General features: G+C 39.6%; 1 protein-coding gene across 1 annotated transcript; it reads left to right on the top strand.

Annotated features, from left to right (window-relative positions):
* Positions 1 to 4,842: 4,842 nt before the first annotated feature.
* On the top strand, positions 4,843 to 21,503 carry LOC112184354 (cylicin-2-like). Its single transcript, XM_024322612.1, has 3 exons — positions 4,843 to 4,897; positions 5,218 to 5,285; positions 20,895 to 21,503. Exons 1-3 carry the CDS (start codon positions 4,843 to 4,845, stop codon positions 21,501 to 21,503), a joined length of 732 nt encoding a protein of 243 aa, XP_024178380.1.
* Positions 21,504 to 21,736: the final 233 nt, after the last annotated feature.

Raw genomic sequence — 21,736 nt, 5'->3', positions numbered from 1 at the left:
CTTGAATAGGATTATTTTATGGGAAGACCTATATAGCTTGTATATATAGGTGGTTGAAATCCCTATTCACTGTGTGAAAAATACATTCAGTCCCGCCCCATAGTGTGGAGTAAAACACACAGTTGAGTAGAAGACTTTTTGGCGTGTGGCTATTTGAGGTTTTAGAGCTCAGATTAATTGTGTTGAATAGCTGTGTTGTTACTACTGCTTTTGAAGAGATGGATGTGGTCAATGAAGCAAGTGATGCATCTTTACTTAATGTGTCATATTTCATATTGCATTGATCATTTGGTTGTGTTTATGTTCCTTGGGAAATTATCCTTGGGACAGAACACAAGGTGTGCTAGGCTTGTCTCAACACAATTACATTTCCAAAGTGTTGAAAAGATATTTGGAATGGAAACTTGTGCTTCTGGTGAAGTTCCCATGTCCAAAGGAGATAAACTTACCAAAGGTTCTAAAATAGGGGGGAAGAGTGATTCTGAAATAGAGAGCAAGCCTTATGCTAAGCTAGTAGGCAGTCTCATGTATGCACAGGTCTGCACTAGACCTGATTTATCATTTGCAGTAGGTATTTTATCCAGATTTCAGTCTAATCCTAGCCATGAACACCTGATTGCTGGTAAGAAGGTGCTTAGATATCTTCAAAGAACTAAAAATCACAAGTTGGTCCACATAAAAGTAAAACATTTAGAATTAACTAGTTTTACAGATTCAGACTTTGCAGGTAATTATCCTGACACAAAGAAATCAACTAGTGGTTATGTGTTTATGTTTGCTGGTAGGGCTGTGGCATGGAAAACCATGAAACAGTCATTGATATCCACTTCTACTATGTAGGCATAATTTATAGCAATTTATGAAGGTGTTTGTGAAGGTATCTGGATTAAAAAATTTCTGTTGCATACCAAAGTCTTGAGCTTCATTGTTTCAGATGCACTTAAAAATTTTTGTGATAATGAGGCTGCAGTTTTCTTTAGCAAGAATAGTAAAATTTCAAACAATTCCAAACATATTGATCTCAAGTACTATAGTGTGAGAGAGAGAGTGAAGCATGGAGAAGTGAGCATTTTGAACATTGATACAGATTCTCAGCTTGTAGACCCCTTTACAAAAGCATTGACAGTTGTAGCATTTCAGAGACATGCTACAAACATGGGAATATTATCTGACTTGAGAGCTTGAGCTCAATGGGAGTCAATTTTTATTTTGAATTTATTTTTGTGTAATCAGTTCCTTGTTTCAGCTATTTTTGAATTTCAGTTCACTTGTAATCTTTATCTTACAAGTCATTAATAAAATGAGGCATTCCAGTTATGAATTTCTTTTGTTGGTACCATTTTAGTTTTCTGGAACAATCTGTTGGATTTTAAATTATGTATTTTGTCAAGTGGACTATTGTGCTATGCATGAGTTTACAGGTTAAGAACCAGACTACCAAGTCTACTGGTGTAAAGAGTTAGTTGGTGTGATCTTGAGCTTACAAGATCAATGCAGCTGGACTGAGAACATGATGATCTTGCAGGTAGATGTACAATTCTCTTGTTCTCATTATTATCGCATTTTGAGTTTATGTGAATTGCAGCAATTGATGTTAGTAGTCTTTAATCAGTATGGTTATGATAATCATAATTAATTCTTGGTTCTACATCAGTTTCTGCATTTTGACCAAATTGAATGAATTTTGAGTATCCTTGTATGTCCGTGCACACTTTGGTTGTTGTTTGTTTTAATCTATGGTTCAATTGTTTTGGCATATAGACAATGTGAGTCCAAGTGGGAGAGTGTTAGAATTAAGTGGGGACTTTACATTATCTATATTCATTAACTAAATAACAATTGATTTAGTTTAAGATAAATAATAAGAAATACATGAGTTATCTCTATCTAGTTACCTATTGAGATTGTATGTCTCTCATTAGGAGTTGGAAATTCAAGTTAGCCTTGTTGTGAGTCATAGGTATTTTAGGATTACTATTAGGAATAGAATTATACTAAGGGGGGTGAAATTTGCACACCCATATTTGCAAATGGCACACCCTTTTATTTTTTTAATATTATTTCTTTTCACATCTTTCTGTACTTCCTAAAATGCCCTCAAAGTCAGATTTTTTTCTTCTTCCCTTTTTTGGGTCCTCTCTCTCACTCTCCTCCTTCTCCAAAACCACGACAATCTTCTCTCTTTCTTCTCGATGTACAAGCCCAAGCTAGGTTCCTCTTTCTAGCTGCAGGGTTAAAGAACAGAGACCCATATGCAGAGCATTAGAAGAAATTCAACAGCCATGGATCCGACGGCAGGGTAGACGACGTCGATTTGGGCGAATTCGACGTATCCAAGACCCAGGCTCCAATCATTATATTTCTTCGCCGTCTTCGCCAGCCATTTCTTCCAGATCTGCTCTGTCTCTCCAATTTCCCCCAATTCCAAAAACCCTAATCTTCCACACACACACACACAAAGACCTCACCCAATTCACAAATACCAACACTCCTTTCTCTCTCTACACCCATCTCAACATCGGCATTGACCACCCCTTAACCCAGTTCCAGTTTTAGTCTAGACGACGCCGTTCACCAATGCACCCAAATTGGGGTTTTGAAGGGATCCCAAAGCCTCTCAATTTCTCACAAACAAGCTTAAAGACCGAGACTTTAAAATGCAGGGCCCGTCGGCGAGCTCTGGGGCTTAGCCGGAGGCCATACTGGAGTGGCTTCAGAAGGAAATGGGGAACCGACCCTTGGGGCCTTACGGCGGCGCCGCCTCCAGCAAATCCCAATTGCCATCAATCGACGCCGAGAGGAAGATTTGTAGGAGGAATTCAACGACTCTGTGCCGCTCAAAGAGACCGTCAAGGTGGCGGAGGTCCGGCCGCTGCCACCGGAAATCAGGGAGGCTAATGCTGGGTTTCATGTGGGTGATAGGATCGATGCTTACTATCTTGATTTGTGGTGGGTCGGTACAATTTCGTCGGAGGAAAACGGGTCTGGGCATCAGTCTCTGTTCGTCGAGACTACTGGGCAAGAGCTTGATTACCTAGTTTTGAAGCTGAGGGTTCATCAAGATTGGCGCAATGGAAAATGGTGTCGTCCAAGAAGACAAAGAGAAATGCTATGCGATGAAACTACGTCGTTATGGGCTTCTGATTGTTCTAATCTTGTTGGCTTTAGTGTTATGTACTTTGTTTCAGACCAAGAAACAAATTAGCCTATCTGGTTCTTGTATTGCAAAGAACAGAGAGAAAATCATAAAATGATGGGAATGTTGTAGCGAATATCGGGGTATCATCCTCATCATCACATTATCAAGCAGGAATCAAAAACTCCAGTCCAATACACTTCTATATTAAGGAACGAAAGTGATTTAATGATTATATGATGAGTCGAGCATGACTTTCTTGGAGAGATTCAAGTTTCATGGAGAATAAAGAGAGAAGATTGTCGTGGTTTTGGAGAATGAAGAGAGTGAGAGAGAGGACCCAAAAAGGGGAAGAAAAAAAAATCTGACTTTGAGGGCATTTTAGGAAGTACAGAAAGATGTGAAAAGAAATAGTATTAAAAAAATGAAGGGGTGTGCCATTTGCAAATATGGGTGTGCAAATTTCACCCCCCTTATACTAATTGTATAGAATCAGGATTGTAATTATGATTTGATTACTTTCCTTGTTAGTCCAAAATTAGGGTTGTATAAATATGCCTCTGTATATTGAATAAAAGTGTGTGAGAATTCATCCTCTAAAGCTTCTTATTCTCTAGAGATTCTTAGTTTCAACTTGGTATCAGAGCCAAGAATCTGATCTCCGAGTTTTTGGTGTTGGTTTATTGTTCGTTGCTTCCGCAGTGTAAAGTGAGAAGATTGTTGCACTTCCAGCATCATGGGTGGAGAAGAAAGTTCTAAGCAGATTGTGACTTATGATGTTCAAAAGGTGGAGGTATCTGTGAATCAAGAATCCTTAGGATGGGGATTTGGGGGTGCCAAGTTGAATGGCACGAATTATCGTACTTGGAGGAAGATGATGACTGCTCATCTTTGCAGTCTGGACAAGATGGGATATGTGAATGGATTGATTCAGACACCGGATGAAAAAGATGTGGGTTATGCAAAGTGGGAAACTCATAATGGTGCCATAATGTCTGTGCTCTACAAAGCCATGACGGATGAGGTAGTACAATTAATTATTGGGTGTGAAATTGCAGTAGAAATTTGGTGTACTCTGAAGCAATTGTATCTGAATGACTCAGATTTTGCTCAAATACATGAGCTCCATACCAAGGCGTTCATGATGAGGCAGGATGGGCAGCTTGTGGCAGTATACTATGCTTCCCTTGAAGGTCTATGGCTGGAAATTGATCAAAGGAGTCCCAACAAGATGAAGAATGCTGATGACATCAAGTTACACAATGAAGAGAAGGATCTAATGAGGCTTCATGGTCTCGATGACAAGCATGCTAGTGCAAAGGGTGAGTTGCTCAGACGTGGAACTCCACCTACCCTTGAGGATGCCTTTGCATATATACGCAAAGATGAGACTGAACTTGATAGCACCAAAGCAATAACTTGATAGCACCAAAGCAATTCATTCAGAGTTATCAAGTCTCACAGTCCATACCAAGTTTTCACCGTCAAAATGTGTACCTTCGCCTCAATCACTTCGACCCCAACCAAGTTCTCAAGGAGGAACACAGCCATACTGTACTTTTTGCAAGAATTATGGGCATTGGAGGACTAAGTGTCATCAATTGAATGGGTATCCGAATCAACAAAATACTTGGAATAAATCGGGACCTAATCAACAGGGCCGTACCACTACTGCAAATTTAATTCAAAACCCGGACTACCAAGGTATGGAGGAAACGGATCAGAAGCCGGGTAATGCTTTAGTCTCTTTTGTTGGAAGAGGTAAGTTTGGTAAGGCTTTATTTGTCTCTGACTTTGTTGGGGAAGTTACTTGGATTATTGATTCTGGTGCATCTGATCATATAACTTACAATAAATCATTCTTTACCTCTCTCTCAATCCCACCAGTGTCCAAAGTTACTAATGCTAACGGTGAAGCCTTTCCTGTATTAGGAATAGGAACTGCTAGAGTCACCCCAAACCTAGAGTTTAGGAATGTGTTATATGTTCCTGATTTGTCACATCACTTAATCTCTGTTCCTTAACTAAATACTGAATCTTAGTGCTCTGTGACATTTTTTCCCATGTATGTGGTTTTTCAGGATCTTCAGACAAGGGAGATAATTGGCCGAGGAGATTTGAGGGGGAGGTTGTTCCATCTGGATCAGATGTATGCGGGGATAACTGATGTCGCTTTGGGAAGCGCACAATTTAACCCTGAAATATCGTTAGTAGTAAAAGCAAATAGGGATCGTTCTATCCGGGGATTGAGGGTACACTTGTAATTGTGAAACAAATAAAGAAAAGTATTATTTACAAAAATAAAATAAAGAATAAAAATATATACAATTGTATAAACAAATAAAGAATTAAAATAATAAAGTATTATTTACAAAAATAAAGAAATAGAAATATTTACAAGTAACAAAATAAAAAGGGGGGGGGAGTTTAAGAATTAAAATTAAAATAAATAAAATAAAGAAAACGTAAAAACATATATACAAGGGTGGAACGCAAGGAACAAAGATCAAAATCAATTCCATGTAATCAAATTCGATTCAAACCCTATAATTGTTCTTCCAAGTCATGAGAGAGGAGTTGATCATGTGAAACATTCGAAAGCAAATGAATTCCCATTTTTTACTTTTCAATGCTAATTAACCTAAGCGAAAGCACCTAGATTAATCCTATTAAACATGCAATCAAACCCTAGAAAGCTAGTCAATCATGTCATGTTTAACGCATTACACATAGAGAAAGGCTATCAACTCAAGTGTACAACTTAGTATGAATAAGTCACCTAATTGCAATCCTCTTCAATTGAATTCGATTTTTGTCCAAAACCTTTACTACTTTGATTCAAGTTTACACAAAACGAAAAGTCGATTTCATGTTCTTAAACCTAGCACCAATTACATGCAAATCCTATAAGTGTCGACCCAAATAAGATAAACATATAAAAGTTTTCTATCAAGCAAATTTAATTGAACAAACTCACATAAGCAACTTAGAATCACAATTATAGAATTCGAAAACTTTATTTAAACATAGAAATTGGGCTTAAACTTTGCCCTAAATGTTAGGTTAACTAGAAACAAGTTCATACGAAATCAAACAAGGAAACCAAAAAGGTTACAAGGAAAAGGAACGAATTACACCGTGAGTGGAGATGGAGATGGAGAGCTAGATGGTTGGATCTTGAATCTTGGAAGCAAGCCTTCAAGGTGGATGATGGAGGATATGATCTTCACGGCTCCTTCTTCTTCTTCCTCTCCTTGCTTGAAAATGCAGAAACTTAAAACTAGAGAATGGAGAGAAAAATGGAAAGGAAATGGAGAGACAAAGAAGATGAGATTGATGAAGGAATTGGTGGAAAAATGGAAAGGAAATGGTGAGACAAGGAGATGAAATGGATGAAGGAATGTGTGGAAAAATGGAAAGGAAATGGTGAGACAAAGAAGATGAGATGGATGAAGGAATTGGTGGAAAAATGGAAAGGAAATGGTGAGACAAGGAGATGAAATGGATGAAGGAATGTGTGGAAAAATGGAAAGGAAATGGTGAGACAAGGAGATGAAATGGATGAAGGAATTTGTGATTGAGAGTGAGAGGAGAATGTGTTTAAATAGGGAAGAAAAAGAAGAGTGAAATTATGAGATGAAGAAAAATAATGAAAGTGGAGTATGAAAGTGGTTTGTAAAATATGTAAAAGATGAGGTAATGATGAAAGCAAAGCATGAAGGTGAAGAAATGTGGAAGTGATGATGATGTTTTAGAGTAGAAAAAATGTATCCAAGGAAAAAGAAATGCTTTCTTCATATGGGTGGGAAACATGAATATGTGGTGTTGAGCTGTTTTCAGGTCAGTTTCTTCCCCTTTATTCCTTCAATTATTTCTCCATCAAAACTTCAGAATGAGCCTTCGACTTCTTCATAAAAAATGTTCCACTATGAGTGTAGATCATCCTGACAAATTTTCAGAGCTTTATTCCATGTGGTTGGGCCGGAAATGCTGCTGGACCTCTTACAGGTCCAGTTTTCCGGTTTTACTTCTGTAGAAAATTGGGCTGATTGTTTGAAGGCCTTCCACTCATATTTTTCTCTGGAACTCTTCATAAGAAATGATCATTTGGGTGTCTAGAATGGATCTGGAGAGTTTCAGCTCATTTCAAGTTCATTTGGTCAGGTGGCCGCTCCTTCTTCCTTGCTTGGCTCTGATTCTCCTAGCCGGAGTAAGAAAATATTCAAGGTTGACTTTTTAGTGCATTTTCATTCTTCTCCATCATTTCTAGGTAATTATGGACGTAACACTCATTTCTTCTTCATCTACTCCAATGTACCTAAAATTAGAAATTAAGTTAAAAATCGATTCGTTAAGGAATAACTAAGCAAAATGTGAGGAATTAACATTTAAAATATCACATTAAAATGCGCCTATCAAATTCCCCCACACTTAGCTTTTGCTAGTCCCTTAGCAAAACAAAACAAAAAAAAATCCAAAACAGAACAAAGACTTGACAAAAAGCAAGTAAATGACTCTATTGCTCCTAACTGTTGTCTCAGAGACTCCAAACTCATGGCTTTCACGTTAAACACTTAATCAAAATCACAAAGATAATTCCATAGTTAATAAACCTGTGACATTCGTATGACTAAGTAAGATATGGAGAACTTAAGTTATACAGTGAATGATAGCATGTTTCGAACAAGTCCAATCCAAACTCACAGGGCATACTCTCGATTTTTCTCTCAGAAATGGCTATGCTTAAAAGCTTCACACTCAAGTATATGCAAGAGAACAAATTGTAAGGCAACAAACAGCTTGCATATTTCATCAATAAACACATTTTGTGAAGAATTTTTAAAGACCTCATGAAATGACTAAGTGCACAAATGGACCTAAACCATAAGCTCGACTGCGTAACTGACTCCACTAACCAAAGACTGCCCATCTCAAGGATCAAGTCAGCACTTAAAACAGGTTGTAATGGGGCTAAGCTAGGGTTTTTGAAATGAAGATTAAGGATACAAAAATCCTAAGGACCTAGCAGAGCATATAAGGACCACCTTATGTCATCATTTTTGTAGACCAAATATCATTGTTTTGGGCCAAACCTTCACTCTAACCAACATGGGAATGGACAAAGGCATAATTTTCAACTTTGAGCCTTCTACAAATTTGCAAGTCCAAAACCACACTTCAACATTTTCCCAAGAGTTTTCTTCTCTTTTGCCGCTTTTCTTTCTTTCTTTTTTTTTTTTTTTTTTTTTTTTTTTTCAAGGCAAAATTTTTTCTTTTTTTCTTCTTTTTTTTTTCTTGGATTTTCCCCACCCCACACTTGTCTTTCATCGTCACCCCTACATACTATGTCATGCTCTACTAAGTCCTTAAGACAAGGGTAGAGATATCCTGTACTAAGCTCATGGTAGGGTAGTGAGGGTGATGAAACAAAGGTTTTCAACGTAGGCTCAAAGGGGTTCATTCTAAGGAGTCCCATGACGGGCACAATTGGGGACACATGCTTGTTTGGCTTTGGTGGTTACCCTAATGCTTTCTATCCTATCCAGGATCAGTGCATATTATGGCATACAAGTTTTGACAGTCACAACAGCCGAGTTCTAGTACTCTCTAGTCCATTAAAATCTATGGCACATGATCATTGGATTTCCAAAGAATGATGAGGTTTTGCAAATACAGCCACGAAATTCTAGAATTATCAATAAGCACTCGAAAAGAAAGTATTTTAGCTCAACAGCTCACTTAGGGTCAAATGAATCAGACTTAATCCTAGCATGCTTAATGAACCAAGTTACAATCCTATCTCAAATCTTCATACAAGCATCACAATGTCGATTAACCACAGAATTCAATTAAGTCCTATTTTGATTGTGAAAACCTTCAGCCATGAATTCAGAGACATGTTCATCCTAGACGTTAGGAGCATCCTAAGACTCAAAAACAAAAACAAAAGTAACCAAATTTTTTTTTTAAATTTTTGACATTTTTCGAATTTTTTTTTGTATTTTTCAATATATAGGACTCTGTTTCAGAGAAACTGAAGAGTGAATTGGTGAGTCTTCTTCTCATATTGAGGGGGTTTATATAGGGTTACAAAGTAGTGTAAATTTGCCCTACATACATTAGTATATTTGCTACACAATTTCTCTACCTCTCAATGTGCATTTCATACAAACCACACATTCTCCACTTCTTAAGTGCATACTCCATGATATAGACATTTTACCTATTTACTACAACACTCCCCCTTGGATATATCATGTCAGTAGTATTGTCTTGGAGGTGCGCTTCTAATTTGCCTCGTTAAAAACCTTGCCAAGTAATAAAACCCTGTGGGAAAAACAACCTTGGTCGAAGGAGAAAAAGAGCACAACGCGCGTTGAGTGTGGAGTTTGTTTCTGGATAACATGGTGCTTCTCTTGTTGCCTCATTAAAAACCTTGCCGAGTAACAAAAACCCAGTGGGATAAAAATAACCTCGGTCGAAAGGGAAAAAGAGCACAACACACCCTTCACGCTTTTGAGATGAACATGTAGACATCTCCCCCTGATGTCTGTGTCTCCCCCTGATGACAACGATCATGGGAGTTCAGATAATTTCCGCAAGCCAATTCTTGCCACATGTTTCTCGAACGTGGATTTGGGCAATGACTTAGTGAACAAGTCTGCCACATTGTCCTCAGATCGAACCTGGTTCACCTTGATCTTGAGGAGCTTCTGTTGTTGCTGATTGTAGAAGAATTTGGGCGATATGTGCTTGGTGTTGTCGCCTTTGATGTAACCTTGCTTCATTTGTTCAATGCAAGCAGCATTATCTTCATAAATGCTCGTTGGCTCATCTGTGGTAGACTTCAAACCACAATTGCTTCGAACATGCGTAACTATGGATCGAAGCCATATACATTCACGAACTGCTTCGTGAAGAGCAATAATCTCTGCATGATTTGAAGAGGTAGCGACTAGGGTCTGCTTTGTAGACCTCCAAGATATCGCGGTTTTTCCCATGGTGAAAACATAACCAGTTTGGGAGCGACCTTTGTGTGGGTCAGAGAGGTGCCCAGCATCAGCAAAACCTTCCAAAACACTTATATCGTTTTGGGATGGGGAGAGGGAGCGCAATCCACCATGTGTGGCGTTCCTGACACTTGATGGGTCCGAATCCATCTTCTTTCTGTAGGGATAGAACAAGCCCATATCGATCGTACTACTCAGGTATCGAAAGATATCTTTAACACCAGTCCAATGGCGTCGTGTTGGCGCAGAGCTATATCTAGCTAGCAAGTTCACAGCGAATGAGATGTCTGGTCTCGTGCATTGTGCTAAGTACAATAATGCACCTATTGCACTTAGGTAGGGCACTTCTGCCTCTAGCACTTCTTCATCGTCATCTTTTGGACGAAATGGATCCTTCTTTGGATCAAGACTACGGACGACCATTGGGGTGCTTGAAGGCTTAATTTTGTCAGTGTTGAAACGCCTAAGCATCTTTTGGGTATAAGCTGATTGATGAATCAGGATACCATCTCTACGGTGCTCAAGTTCTAAACCGAGACAAAACCGTGTTTTCCCAAGATCTTTCATCTCAAACTCGGATTTCAAGTGTTCAGCGGTTTCCCTTAATTCTTTAAGGGTGCCAATTATGTTCATGTCATCGACATAAACCGCTACTATTGAAAATCCGGAACTTGTCCTTTTTATGAACACACATGGGCATAGTTCGTTATTGACATATCCCTTACCAATCAAGTAGTCACTTAGACGGTTATACCACATCCGTCCGGATTGTTTTAATCCATATAGTGAGCGTTTCAATCTAATTGCAAACGCGCTCCGTGGATTAGAGCCACTTGATTTGGGTAGTTGAATTCCATCTGGAATATTCATGTATATCTCTGTATCTAGATCCCCATATAGATATGCAGTAACCACATCCATAAGCTGCATGTTCAGTTTTTCGGAAACTACCAAACTGACAAGGTAGCGGAACGTAATAACGTCCATTACGGGAGAGTAGGTCTCCTCGTAGTCGATTCCAGGGCGTTGTGAGAAGCCTTGCGCCACGAGACGAGCTTTGTATCTTACAATCTCGTTTTTCTCATTACGCTTTCTAACGAATACCCATTTGTGACCAACTGGTTTGGTGTTGGGTGGTATTGGTACAATTTTGCCAAATACCTTTCTTTTCGTTAGAGAATCAAGTTCTGTCTGTATCGCATCTTTCCATTTTGGCCAATCAGCTCTACGTTGACATTCATCAACGGAGCGTGGTTCGATGTCATCGGTCTCAATAATCTCACGCGCCACTGAATACGCGAATACATCATCAATGATGATGGAGTTTCTTTCCCACGTCCCATGTACACTAGTGTAATTTACAGAGATCTCTATGTTCTCATGGATAGGTTCTGACACTGAGGCGTCCCCCAATGATGTCTCTTGGACATAACCATAATCCGGAACATTCTCATGGGACGGATTTTGAGTATCGATGATCAAAGGATTTATTTGTGCCTCATTTGCTCTTTTTCTAGGGCGAGTATCCTTCGAACCAATCGGTCTACCGCGCTTCCTTGCGGGACCTACAGCCATAGATGCCACATTATTGCCATGTTGAGCAATGGTGCCATCTCCTAGCGTTAAAGGAGTGGCGTTATGTCCATTATTCGGGACATCAATCCTTGCAGGCACGTTTGCAGCAGGTATGTGTGATCTCGTCACTTTAGCAATATCAGAAAACGCATCAGGCAGAGTGTCTGCTACGTTCTGGAGCTCGATTATTCTTCGCACTTCAAGTTCGGACTGTGCGGTATGGGGATCGAGATGAGACATAGTGGGGACAGACCACGACAATTCCTGTCGTTCCTGTTGAACATTTGTGTTCTTATCTCCCCCTAATGATGGGAAGACTGTCTCATCAAAGTGACAATCCGCAAATCTAGCGGTAAAGAGATCGCCTGTCAAGGGTTCAAGATAGCGGACGATAGTTGGAGATTCATATCCAACATAAATGCTTATTCGTCGTTGTGGACCCATCTTAGTACGCTGTGGCGGCGTAATAGGCACATAAATAGTACACCCAAAAATGCGTAAGTGCGAGATATTAGGCTCGTACCCAGTCACTAGCTGTAACGCAGAGTAAGATTGGGTTGCAGTGGGTCGTAGACGAATTAGCGTCGCTGCATGTAATATTGCATATCCCCAAGCAGAAACAGGAAGATTAGTGTGCATTACTAATGTCCGTGCTATCATTTGTAGTCTTTTGATAGCAGCTTCTGCGAGACCATTTTGGGTATGAACATGGGGAACTGGATGTTCTACATCAATCCCCAGTGACATGCAATAGTCATCGAATGTTTTCGATGTAAACTCCCCAGCATTATCAAGTCGAATTGACTTAATTGGATGGTCAGGGTAGTGAGCCCGTAGACGGATAATCTGGCCGAGGAGTTTAGCATAAGCAGCATTTCGAGTGGACAACAGCGCGACATGTGACCAGCGTGTCGACGCATCAACCAATACCATAAAGTATTTGAAAGGTCCGCATGATGGTTGAATTGGTCCACAGATATCCCCTTGGATTCTCTGTAAGAACGGAATGAGTATTTTAGGATCCTTTGCGTAGGACGGTCTCGGTCCTAATTTCCCGAAGGAACAGGCTTTGCAAAATGAGCGAGGGGCCTTAGAAGCAACCAATGAGGATTTTGGTTGGGCCTGAGCGTCTGTAGCGCTATTAGAAGCAAAATGTGTGACTACATCTCCTTCTATTGCATTGTAGCTATTTGGAGGAACAATCATGGCGTTATGCTCATGGTTGGTGTCATCACATGGGACTTGGCCAGCCTTATGGCGCCCCAAGACGGCTGCAGCACCAGATGCTGCAATTGTTGCGGTCTTATTAAGTCCAGGAATCAATTCTCGATTCTTGCTTCTTCTCATTCTGAAGAATGGATGTCCGTGTGAAGTCTTTAGTATACGGAGCATCATATCACGACCAGGGTGCCCTAGTCGGTCATGCCAAAGCTAATATGTGTCAGAATCCAAGAGATCTTCTCTTATGACATTATTGGATTCAATTGGTCGAATTGTAGTGACATAAAGTCCACTAGATTGACACATAAGTTTCTCTAAGATGCGCTTTCGTCCGCAATCATTAGAGGTAATGCAAAGGAACTCTTTTCCGTTCTCAGTATGCGTTTCCGCATGGAATCCGTTGGCTCTTAAATCTTTAAAGCTCAATAAGGTTCGATTTGCCTTAGGAGCATAGAGAGCTTCAGTGACTTTAATCAAGGTGCCATTTGGCAATAGGAATTGGGCCATTCCATGTCCTTGAACTAAACCTGATGGCCCAGCCATCGTAGTCATAGTGGAATATGTAGGCAACATCTCCAAGAATAATTGCCTATGTCGTAGAATGGTGTGCGTAGTCGCACTATCAGCGAGACATTGTAGTTCATCCATTCCTTAAGAGAAAAGCTCGTAATTAAAAAGGAGTCATAAAGGAAAGAACTCAACTTTTATTAATAAGCCAAACGGAATTACATCATCATTTATTTCATCAAAGAAAGCGTAATCCAATAAACTTAGTTAATGCAAAGCAATGGTAGTCGTCTAACTTCTTTCGGTAATTCCAATGCAAAGGTGACCAGGTGAGTAGAGAGATGTTGGTGGAGCAAAGGCTCGCTTAAGTACCAATTATCTCAAAACCTTCCTAGACATCACAATTACATTGAGTACGCCTACTTTTGAAGAAAGATTAATCCCATTGGCATCTACTATAGGATAATGTGGCGATTGCCTACATCTCTTGGAAAATGAGAAGACTTAATCAAAATCGCCAGTTTCTGGGTTTTGATTTTTGTCGTCTTCCACCCTTAGATCGAGATTGCCATCTTGATCTTCTTGTTCCATGTAATTTGCCTCCCTTGCTTCACGATACATTTTGTACGCGTTTGCAACATTCTGGGATGCTTTACATGCCCTTGCCCAATGTCCAGGTAGTCCACATCGGAGACAAGCATCATTATGGTCAGGTTCCCTTGATCGAGGTGCTTTAGGAGCACTTTGAAAACGGTTGTTTCCATTGGTGGTGTTACCACCATAACCGGAGGCTTGGCCTCGCTCTCTCTTCACACGTTTACCTCCACGGTTCCGTGCACGCCTATCTTGGCGGTTTCCTTCCTCTTTAGGGCGAGAATATGGACCTGAACGTCCATAATTATCCCTTCTTTTAGGGTTTCGCTCCTTGCGTCCTCCCTTGGAGGTGCGACTATAATTAGACTCCGGAATTGACTTGGTTCCCACGGGTCTAGAGTTATAGTTCTTCACAAGTATGTTGTCGTGCTTTTCAGCTACGTTCATGACACCAATTAGCTCATGAAATCTTGTGATGCGTCTAGCATTGATATCAATTCGATAGTTTTTAGCTATCATTAATGCAGAGACAGGGAAGGTAGAGAGAGTTTTCTCGATCAACATCGTATCAGTGATTTGATGTCCACAGAATTCCATCATAGACTTGATACGAAGTGCTTCCGAATTGTAGTCAAGAACTGTCTTGAAATCACAGAAGCGGAGGCTTTGCCATCTCTCTTCTAAGTCGGGAAGCAGGGAATCACGGACGTTGCCAAAACGCTGCTCGAGTTCTACCCATAGCTTTCTTGGGTCTTCCTCATTGAGGTACTCATTTTGGAGCGCGTCATTCATGTGCCTTGTCATGAGAATGATGGCTTTTGCTTCATTAGCCTCTCTCTTTGCTCTATTTGCTTCAAAAGCAAGAGCTTGTTGAGGAGTAAGCACGTCCTGACTCGGCTCTTGGATCGTACTCAGGATCCCATCAGCCTTAAGATGCTGGCGCATATCACGGATCCACCTGTGGTATCCTGCGCCTGTTGTCCCTAGTGGGTTGAAGCTCAACTTGTTCAGGTTACTCATCCTGAAGAACAACAAGAAAATAGGGTTAGTTTCGGAGCGAAAAAGGCTACCACGAAAAACTATAAACTTTCTGAGCGTAATCGCTTTCAAGAAATTAGGGATTTTCTGAGCGTAGTCGCTTCCAAGAAAATCTTGATTCCAAGAGGGGTTTTGGATTAAATCGAAACAATGATGTATGTGGTCGATTGTTTTCTTCTCAACAAATTCTAAGTTTGGAGGACTCTACAAGCTCCAAGCTTGGAGTGAGCACGAACCCCCACAGTTCGGCCTTTTTGGTCTCCCCTATGAAGAAGAAAGGGGGGTAGAATAAGGGATGTTGGAAGTCCCCGTGAAAAGAAGAGAAAAGTAATAAAAACTTCAAAAACGGGAACTTTTAGAAAAGTTTACCTTAAGAATTGACCGGAAAAAGTGTCCGGAAAGTCGCCGGAAAAGTGTCCGAAAAGTCGCCGGAAAAGTGTCCGAAAAGTCGCCGGAAAAGTGTCCGGAAAGTCGCCGGAAAAGTGTCCGAAAAGTCGCCGGAAAGTGTCCGAAAAGTCGCCGGAAAAGTGTCCGGAAAGTCGCCGGAAAAGTCGCCGGAAAGTTGTCGGAAAGTCGCTCGACAGATGTGTCGACAGCTGCTCGGCAGCAGCTCGGCAGCTGCTGCGCAGGTGCTAGGCAGGCTGCTCGGCAGGTGCTCGGCAGATGGCTCGGCAGGTGCTCGGCAGCTGCTGCGCAGGGGGTAGGCAGGGGCTCGGCAGCTGCTGCGCAGGGGGTCTGCAGGGGGTAGGCAGGGGCTGTCGGCAGCACTTCGGCAGGGGCTCGGCAGCACTTCGGCAGGGGCTCGGCAGCACTCGGCAGGGGCTCGGCAGCACACTGACAGCGGTTCAGAACTTCCGGCAGCCGGTTCGGCAGGTTTCCGGCCGGTTCTGGGGGTTCTGAAACCGGTTCTGAGCTTCTGGGATCAAGGGCTTTGATATGTGATAGGATTTGGGGGTTTCTTGTAAGGTTGGTAAAATGACCTAGTTCGGATCAAGAACTTTCACTACTCTAATCGATTTCGATTCTAATTCTAGAGCGATTTCGTGCTGATAACGTGTTTCAGAGAAACTGAAGAGTGAATTGGTGAGTCTTCTTCTCATATTGAGGGGGTTTATATAGGGTTACAAAGTAGTGTAAATTTGCCCTACATACATTAGTATATTTGCTACACAATTTCTCTACCTCTCAATGTGCATTTCATACAAACCACACATTCTCCACTTCTTAAGTGCATACTCCATGATATAGACATTTTACCTATTTACTACAACAGACTCAAAATAAAAGACATAAATACAAATCCCTTCCCCCACACTTAAATATTGCATTGTCCTCAATGTAATCAAGCATAAGCATGCAATGAAACACTTAAGCATATAGGGATGAAATTTACGAAAATAACTACTAAAACAAACAAGCAAAAACGAAAAAAATAAAAGAAAAGGATAAAGAAAGCAAATCTGATTTGCATGGGTTGCCTCCCAAATAGCGCTTGGTTTTAACGTCTTCTCAGCTTAGACGTGGTTTCCTCTTGTCCTCAGTTGGTGGAACCTTCAAAGCCTCCCTTTGGGTTTGGAATTGTATTGCTTGGAAGCTTACCACTCTCATGAAACTTGGTCATGAAGTCCACCACTTGTCCCATTTGCTTCTTGAGCTCTGCAATGTCCTTGGTATGGTTCTGTTGTCCTTGAAGCAAAGTCCTACGGAGATGCAGACATGACTTAGTATAGTGTATAATTTTTTTTTTAATTTTATATATATATATATATATTTTTTTTTTTAATTTTTTTTTTATTATTTTATTTTTTTAAATAGCTGAATTTAAAAAGACTGAATAAATGCAATTTTTTTTTTTTTTAAAATATAGGACTAAAAAATAAAAGACAAAAATATATATAGGACTCAAAATGAAAGACAAAAATATAAATCCCTTCCCCCACACTTAAATATTGCATTATCCTCAATGTAATCAATTAAAAGCATGCAATGAAATAAGTAAGCATAGATAGAAGACATTTACGAAAACAAATCCTAAAATAAAAACTAAAGTGAAAAAAAATGAAAAATAAAAAGAAATAGGGAAAGAGAAAGCAAATCTGATTATATTCTGAATTGGGTTGCCTCCCAAGTAGCGCTTGTATTTTACGTCTTGCAGCCAGACAGTACCTACATTAAATAAAGTTAGTAACTATAATTAACAAAGAAATACATAATAAAAACAAGTATAACTATTATTTACAAACTACAAGTATAAACAAGTATATTGTACATAAGACACAAGTTAAGTACACAAGTGAGTATAAAACGTGAAAAGTATTTTTACAAGTTTAAAGTGTGAAACAACAAAATAATTTACACGTATAGAGTATTCACAAGTATTTCTTTTATTATAAACATTATTGATATCGAATCCAATTCCAAGCGGTAAATCAAGTGGACGTGCGGCCCAAGTATAGTCGCCTAGACACAAACTCCCTTTCAAATCGTTTGGGCAACCTTACTGAAATGGCCAGGTGGGGGAGGACGAACACGAGAGGAAAAATCCATTTTGGCATGAGCTACTCCCACATAGTGGTTTAGGCCCATTTGCAAGCACTTTTGGATTCAAAAACCCGTCATGAACGTTGTCCCCTTCCTAGACACCATTCCACATAGGCTATACTTACTAAGATGAAAAAGTTCATAAGTGTGAAGACAGTTCAACAAGTGTTAATAAAGGCCGCCCTCAACCTTAAGGGACCTGAGCTAGGTACCAGTAAGGGGTTTAGGCCAATATTAACAAAAGAGACTTCACCTATTCCTCTCAATTTACAACCTACAATTAAAATTCGTGTTCAATAATATAAATAACATCCTAGTTAATTTAAACTAAGTTTTTATATACAACAAATATATACAATAAATGACACAATTTAACAAGTGATTTTTCAATCCCCGGCAACGGCGCCAAAAATTGATGCGCCTTTGGGAAGCGCACAATTTAACCCTGAAATATCGTTAGTAGTAAAAGCAAATAGGGATCGTTCTATCCGGGGATTGAGGGTACACTTGTAATTGTGAAACAAATAAAGAAAAGTATTATTTACAAAAATAAAATAAAGAATAAAATATATACAATTGTATAAACAAATAAAGAATTAAAATAATAAAGTATTATTTACAAAAATAAAGAAATAGAAATATTTACAAGTAACAAAATAAAAAGGGGGGGGGGTTTAAGAATTAAAATTAAAATAAATAAAATAAAGAAAACGTAAAAACATATATACAAGGGTGGAACGCAAGGAACAAAGATCAAAATCAATTACATGTAATCAAATTCGATTCAAACCCTATAATTGTTCTTCCAAGTCATGAGAGAGGAGTTGATCATGTGAAACATTCGAAAGCAAATGAATTCCCATTTTTTACTTTTCAATGCTAATTAACCTAAGCGAAAGCACCTAGATTAATCCTATTAAACATGCAATCAAACCCTAGAAAGCTAGTCAATCATGTCATGTTTAACGCATTACACATAGAGAAAGGCTATCAACTCAAGTGTACAACTTAGTATGAATAAGTTCACCTAATTGCAATCCTCTTCAATTGAATTCGATTTTTGTCCAAAACCTTTACTACTTTGATTCAAGTTTACACAAAACGAAAAGTCGATTTCATGTTCTTAAACCTAGCACCAATTACATGCAAATCCTATAAGTGTCGACCCAAATAAGATAAACATATAAAAGTTTTCTATCAAGCAAATTTAATTGAACAAACTCACATAAGCAACTTAGAATCACAATTATAGAATTCGAAAACTTTATTTAAACATAGAAATTGGGCTTAAACTTTGCCCTAAATGTTAGGTTAACTAGAAACAAGTTCATACGAAATCAAACAAGGAAACCAAAAAGGTTACAAGGAAAAGGAACGAATTACACCGTGAGTGGAGATGGAGATGGAGAGCTAGATGGTTGGATCTTGAATCTTGGAAGCAAGCCTTCAAGGTGGATGATGGAGGATATGATCTTCACGGCTCCTTCTTCTTCTTCCTCTCCTTGCTTGAAAATGCAGAAACTTAAAACTAGAGAATGGAGAGAAAAATGGAAAGGAAATGGAGAGACAAAGAAGATGAGATGGATGAAGGAATTGGTGGAAAAATGGAAAGGAAATGGTGAGACAAGGAGATGAAATGGATGAAGGAATGTGTGGAAAAATGGAAAGGAAATGGTGAGACAAAGAAGATGAGATGGATGAAGGAATTGGTGGAAAAATGGAAAGGAAATGGTGAGACAAGGAGATGAAATGGATGAAGGAATGTGTGGGAAAATGGAAAGGAAATGGTGAGACAAGGAGATGAAATGGATGAAGGAATTTGTGATTGAGAGTGAGAGGAGAATGTGTTTAAATAGGGAAGAAAAGAAGAGTGAAATTATGAGATGAAGAAAAATAATGAAAGTGGAGTATGAAAGTGGTTTGTAAAATATGTAAAAGATGAGGTAATGATGAAAGCAAAGCATGAAGGTGAAGAAATGTGGAAGTGATGATGATGTTTTAGAGTAGAAAAAATGTATCCAAGGAAAAAGAAATGCTTTCTTCATATGGGTGGGAAACATGAATATGTGGTGTTGAGCTGTTTTCAGGTCAGTTTCTTCCCCTTTATTCCTTCAATTATTTCTCCATCAAAACTTCAGAATGAGCCTTCGACTTCTTCATAAAAAATGTTGCACTATGAGTGTAGATCATCCTGACAAATTTTCAGAGCTTTATTCCATGTGGTTGGGCCGGAAATGCTGCTGGACCTCTTACAGGTCCAGTTTTCCGGTTTTACTTCTGTAGAAAATTGGGCTGATTGTTTGAAGGCCTTCCACTCATATTTTTCTCTGGAACTCTTCATAAGAAATGATCATTTGGGTGTCTAGAATGGATCTGGAGAGTTTCAGCTCATTTCAAGTTCATTTGGTCAGGTGGCCGCTCCTTCTTCCTTGCTTGGCTCTGATTCTCCTAGCCGGAGTAAGAAAATATTCAAGGTTGACTTTTTAGTGCATTTTCATTCTTCTCCATCATTTCTAGGTAATTATGGACGTAACACTCATTTCTTCTTCATCTACTCCAATGTACCTAAAATTAGAAATTAAGTTAAAAATCGATTCGTTAAGGAATAACTAAGCAAAATGTGAGGAATTAACATTTAAAATATCACATTAAAATGCGCCTATCAATAACACCAGGGAAGAAGGCCCCAGTAGCTTTGATTTCGAGTTCTGAGCAGCTATTGAATGAAGTCTAGTTGTGGCATCATCGTGATCTTGGTCATCCTTCCTTTAGTAATATGAGAAAGTCTATGCCCTCTTTGTTTTTGGGTATTTCAGAGTAATCTTTTAAGTGTGAAACTTGTGTTCTGGCCAAAAGCCATCGAGTTAGCTACCCTTTAAGTATTTCAAATAAAAGTATGGTACCTTTTGAATTGATTCATTCTGATTTATAGGGACCCTCACGGGATCCTACTCCTTCTAGCATGCGCTATGGGAGAAGCAGTTCTCACTACCTCTCATCTTATCAATAGGATGTCATCTAGTGTTCTCCAACATCAACTTCCATTTGAGGTCCTTTCATCCCATGTATCGCTTCCTTCTTTTCATAATATTCCTGCTCGAGTCTTTGGGTGCATTGCCTTTGTTCATATTCCTAAGAACTTACACTCGAAGTTAGAACCTCGTGCCTTGAAGTGTGTTTTTGTTGGGTTTGGGACACATCAAAAGGGGTATAAGTGTTTCCATCCTCCTACCAAAAAATTCTATGTGATGATGGATGTCACATTTTTTTAGGACGCCTGTTATTTTCCTCCCACTCACTCTTCTCTTCAGGGGGAGCAATATGGTTATTTTGAAGAGACAGTGAGTGACGGTGGAAGTAGTACAAAGGACAAAGAAAAAAAAAATGAAAAAGAAAGAGCAGAAATAGAAGACAAAGAAAGAGAAGAAAATGACAGAGCTGGGAAAGAAGGAAAAGAAATAAAAGAAAAAGAAAGAGAAGCCACCGAAAGAGTTGGAAAAGACGGAAAAGAAATAGAAGAAAAAGGAAGAGAAGGAAAAGAAGAAAACGAAATAGCAGCTGATGGAGGCGCTAAAAAGCTTGTTAACGGCGGCACCGAAGGAGAAACAAGGAACCCGACCATCTCTGGTCGGCGGAGGCTGCCGGGATTAGAGGAAGGGGACCGACGCGAACTGGATGGCCATGGTGCAACCATCTCTGGTCGGAGTAGGCAGCCGGGAATGGAGGAAGGGGACCGGCGCGAACTGGATGGTGACGGTGAACTGATTGGCATCGGTGATCTGGAGAAGGGGAAGGACAGCGACTGCATCAGTGATCTGGAGATGGGGAAGGACAGTGACGTCGTTTCTTCTCATGGGCAAAACGTTGTTTTGGATAACTAACAGGACGACATCGTTTTCGCTCAAGGACAGAATGACATCGTGTTTGACAACAGAGAATCTGACTTGACAAATAGAACAACTCCCTCTTCTTCATCTCTTCCCTCGAGCCAAACTCTCTAAGATCCTGAAGGTCAACATGAGGTAATTCCTGAACCCAATTTATCCGTTTGACCTTTTCGTTCTACTCGTGGTAAACCACCAAAGAAATATGAACCCAGTCTTAAAGCTAATTC

This window comes from Rosa chinensis, chromosome 2, assembly GCF_002994745.2.
Source record: "Rosa chinensis cultivar Old Blush chromosome 2, RchiOBHm-V2, whole genome shotgun sequence".
Classification (NCBI taxonomy): Eukaryota; Viridiplantae; Streptophyta; class Magnoliopsida; order Rosales; family Rosaceae; genus Rosa; species Rosa chinensis.
Note: the sequence above shows the minus strand (reverse complement) of the source record. Positions and strands in the feature narration are given on the sequence as shown.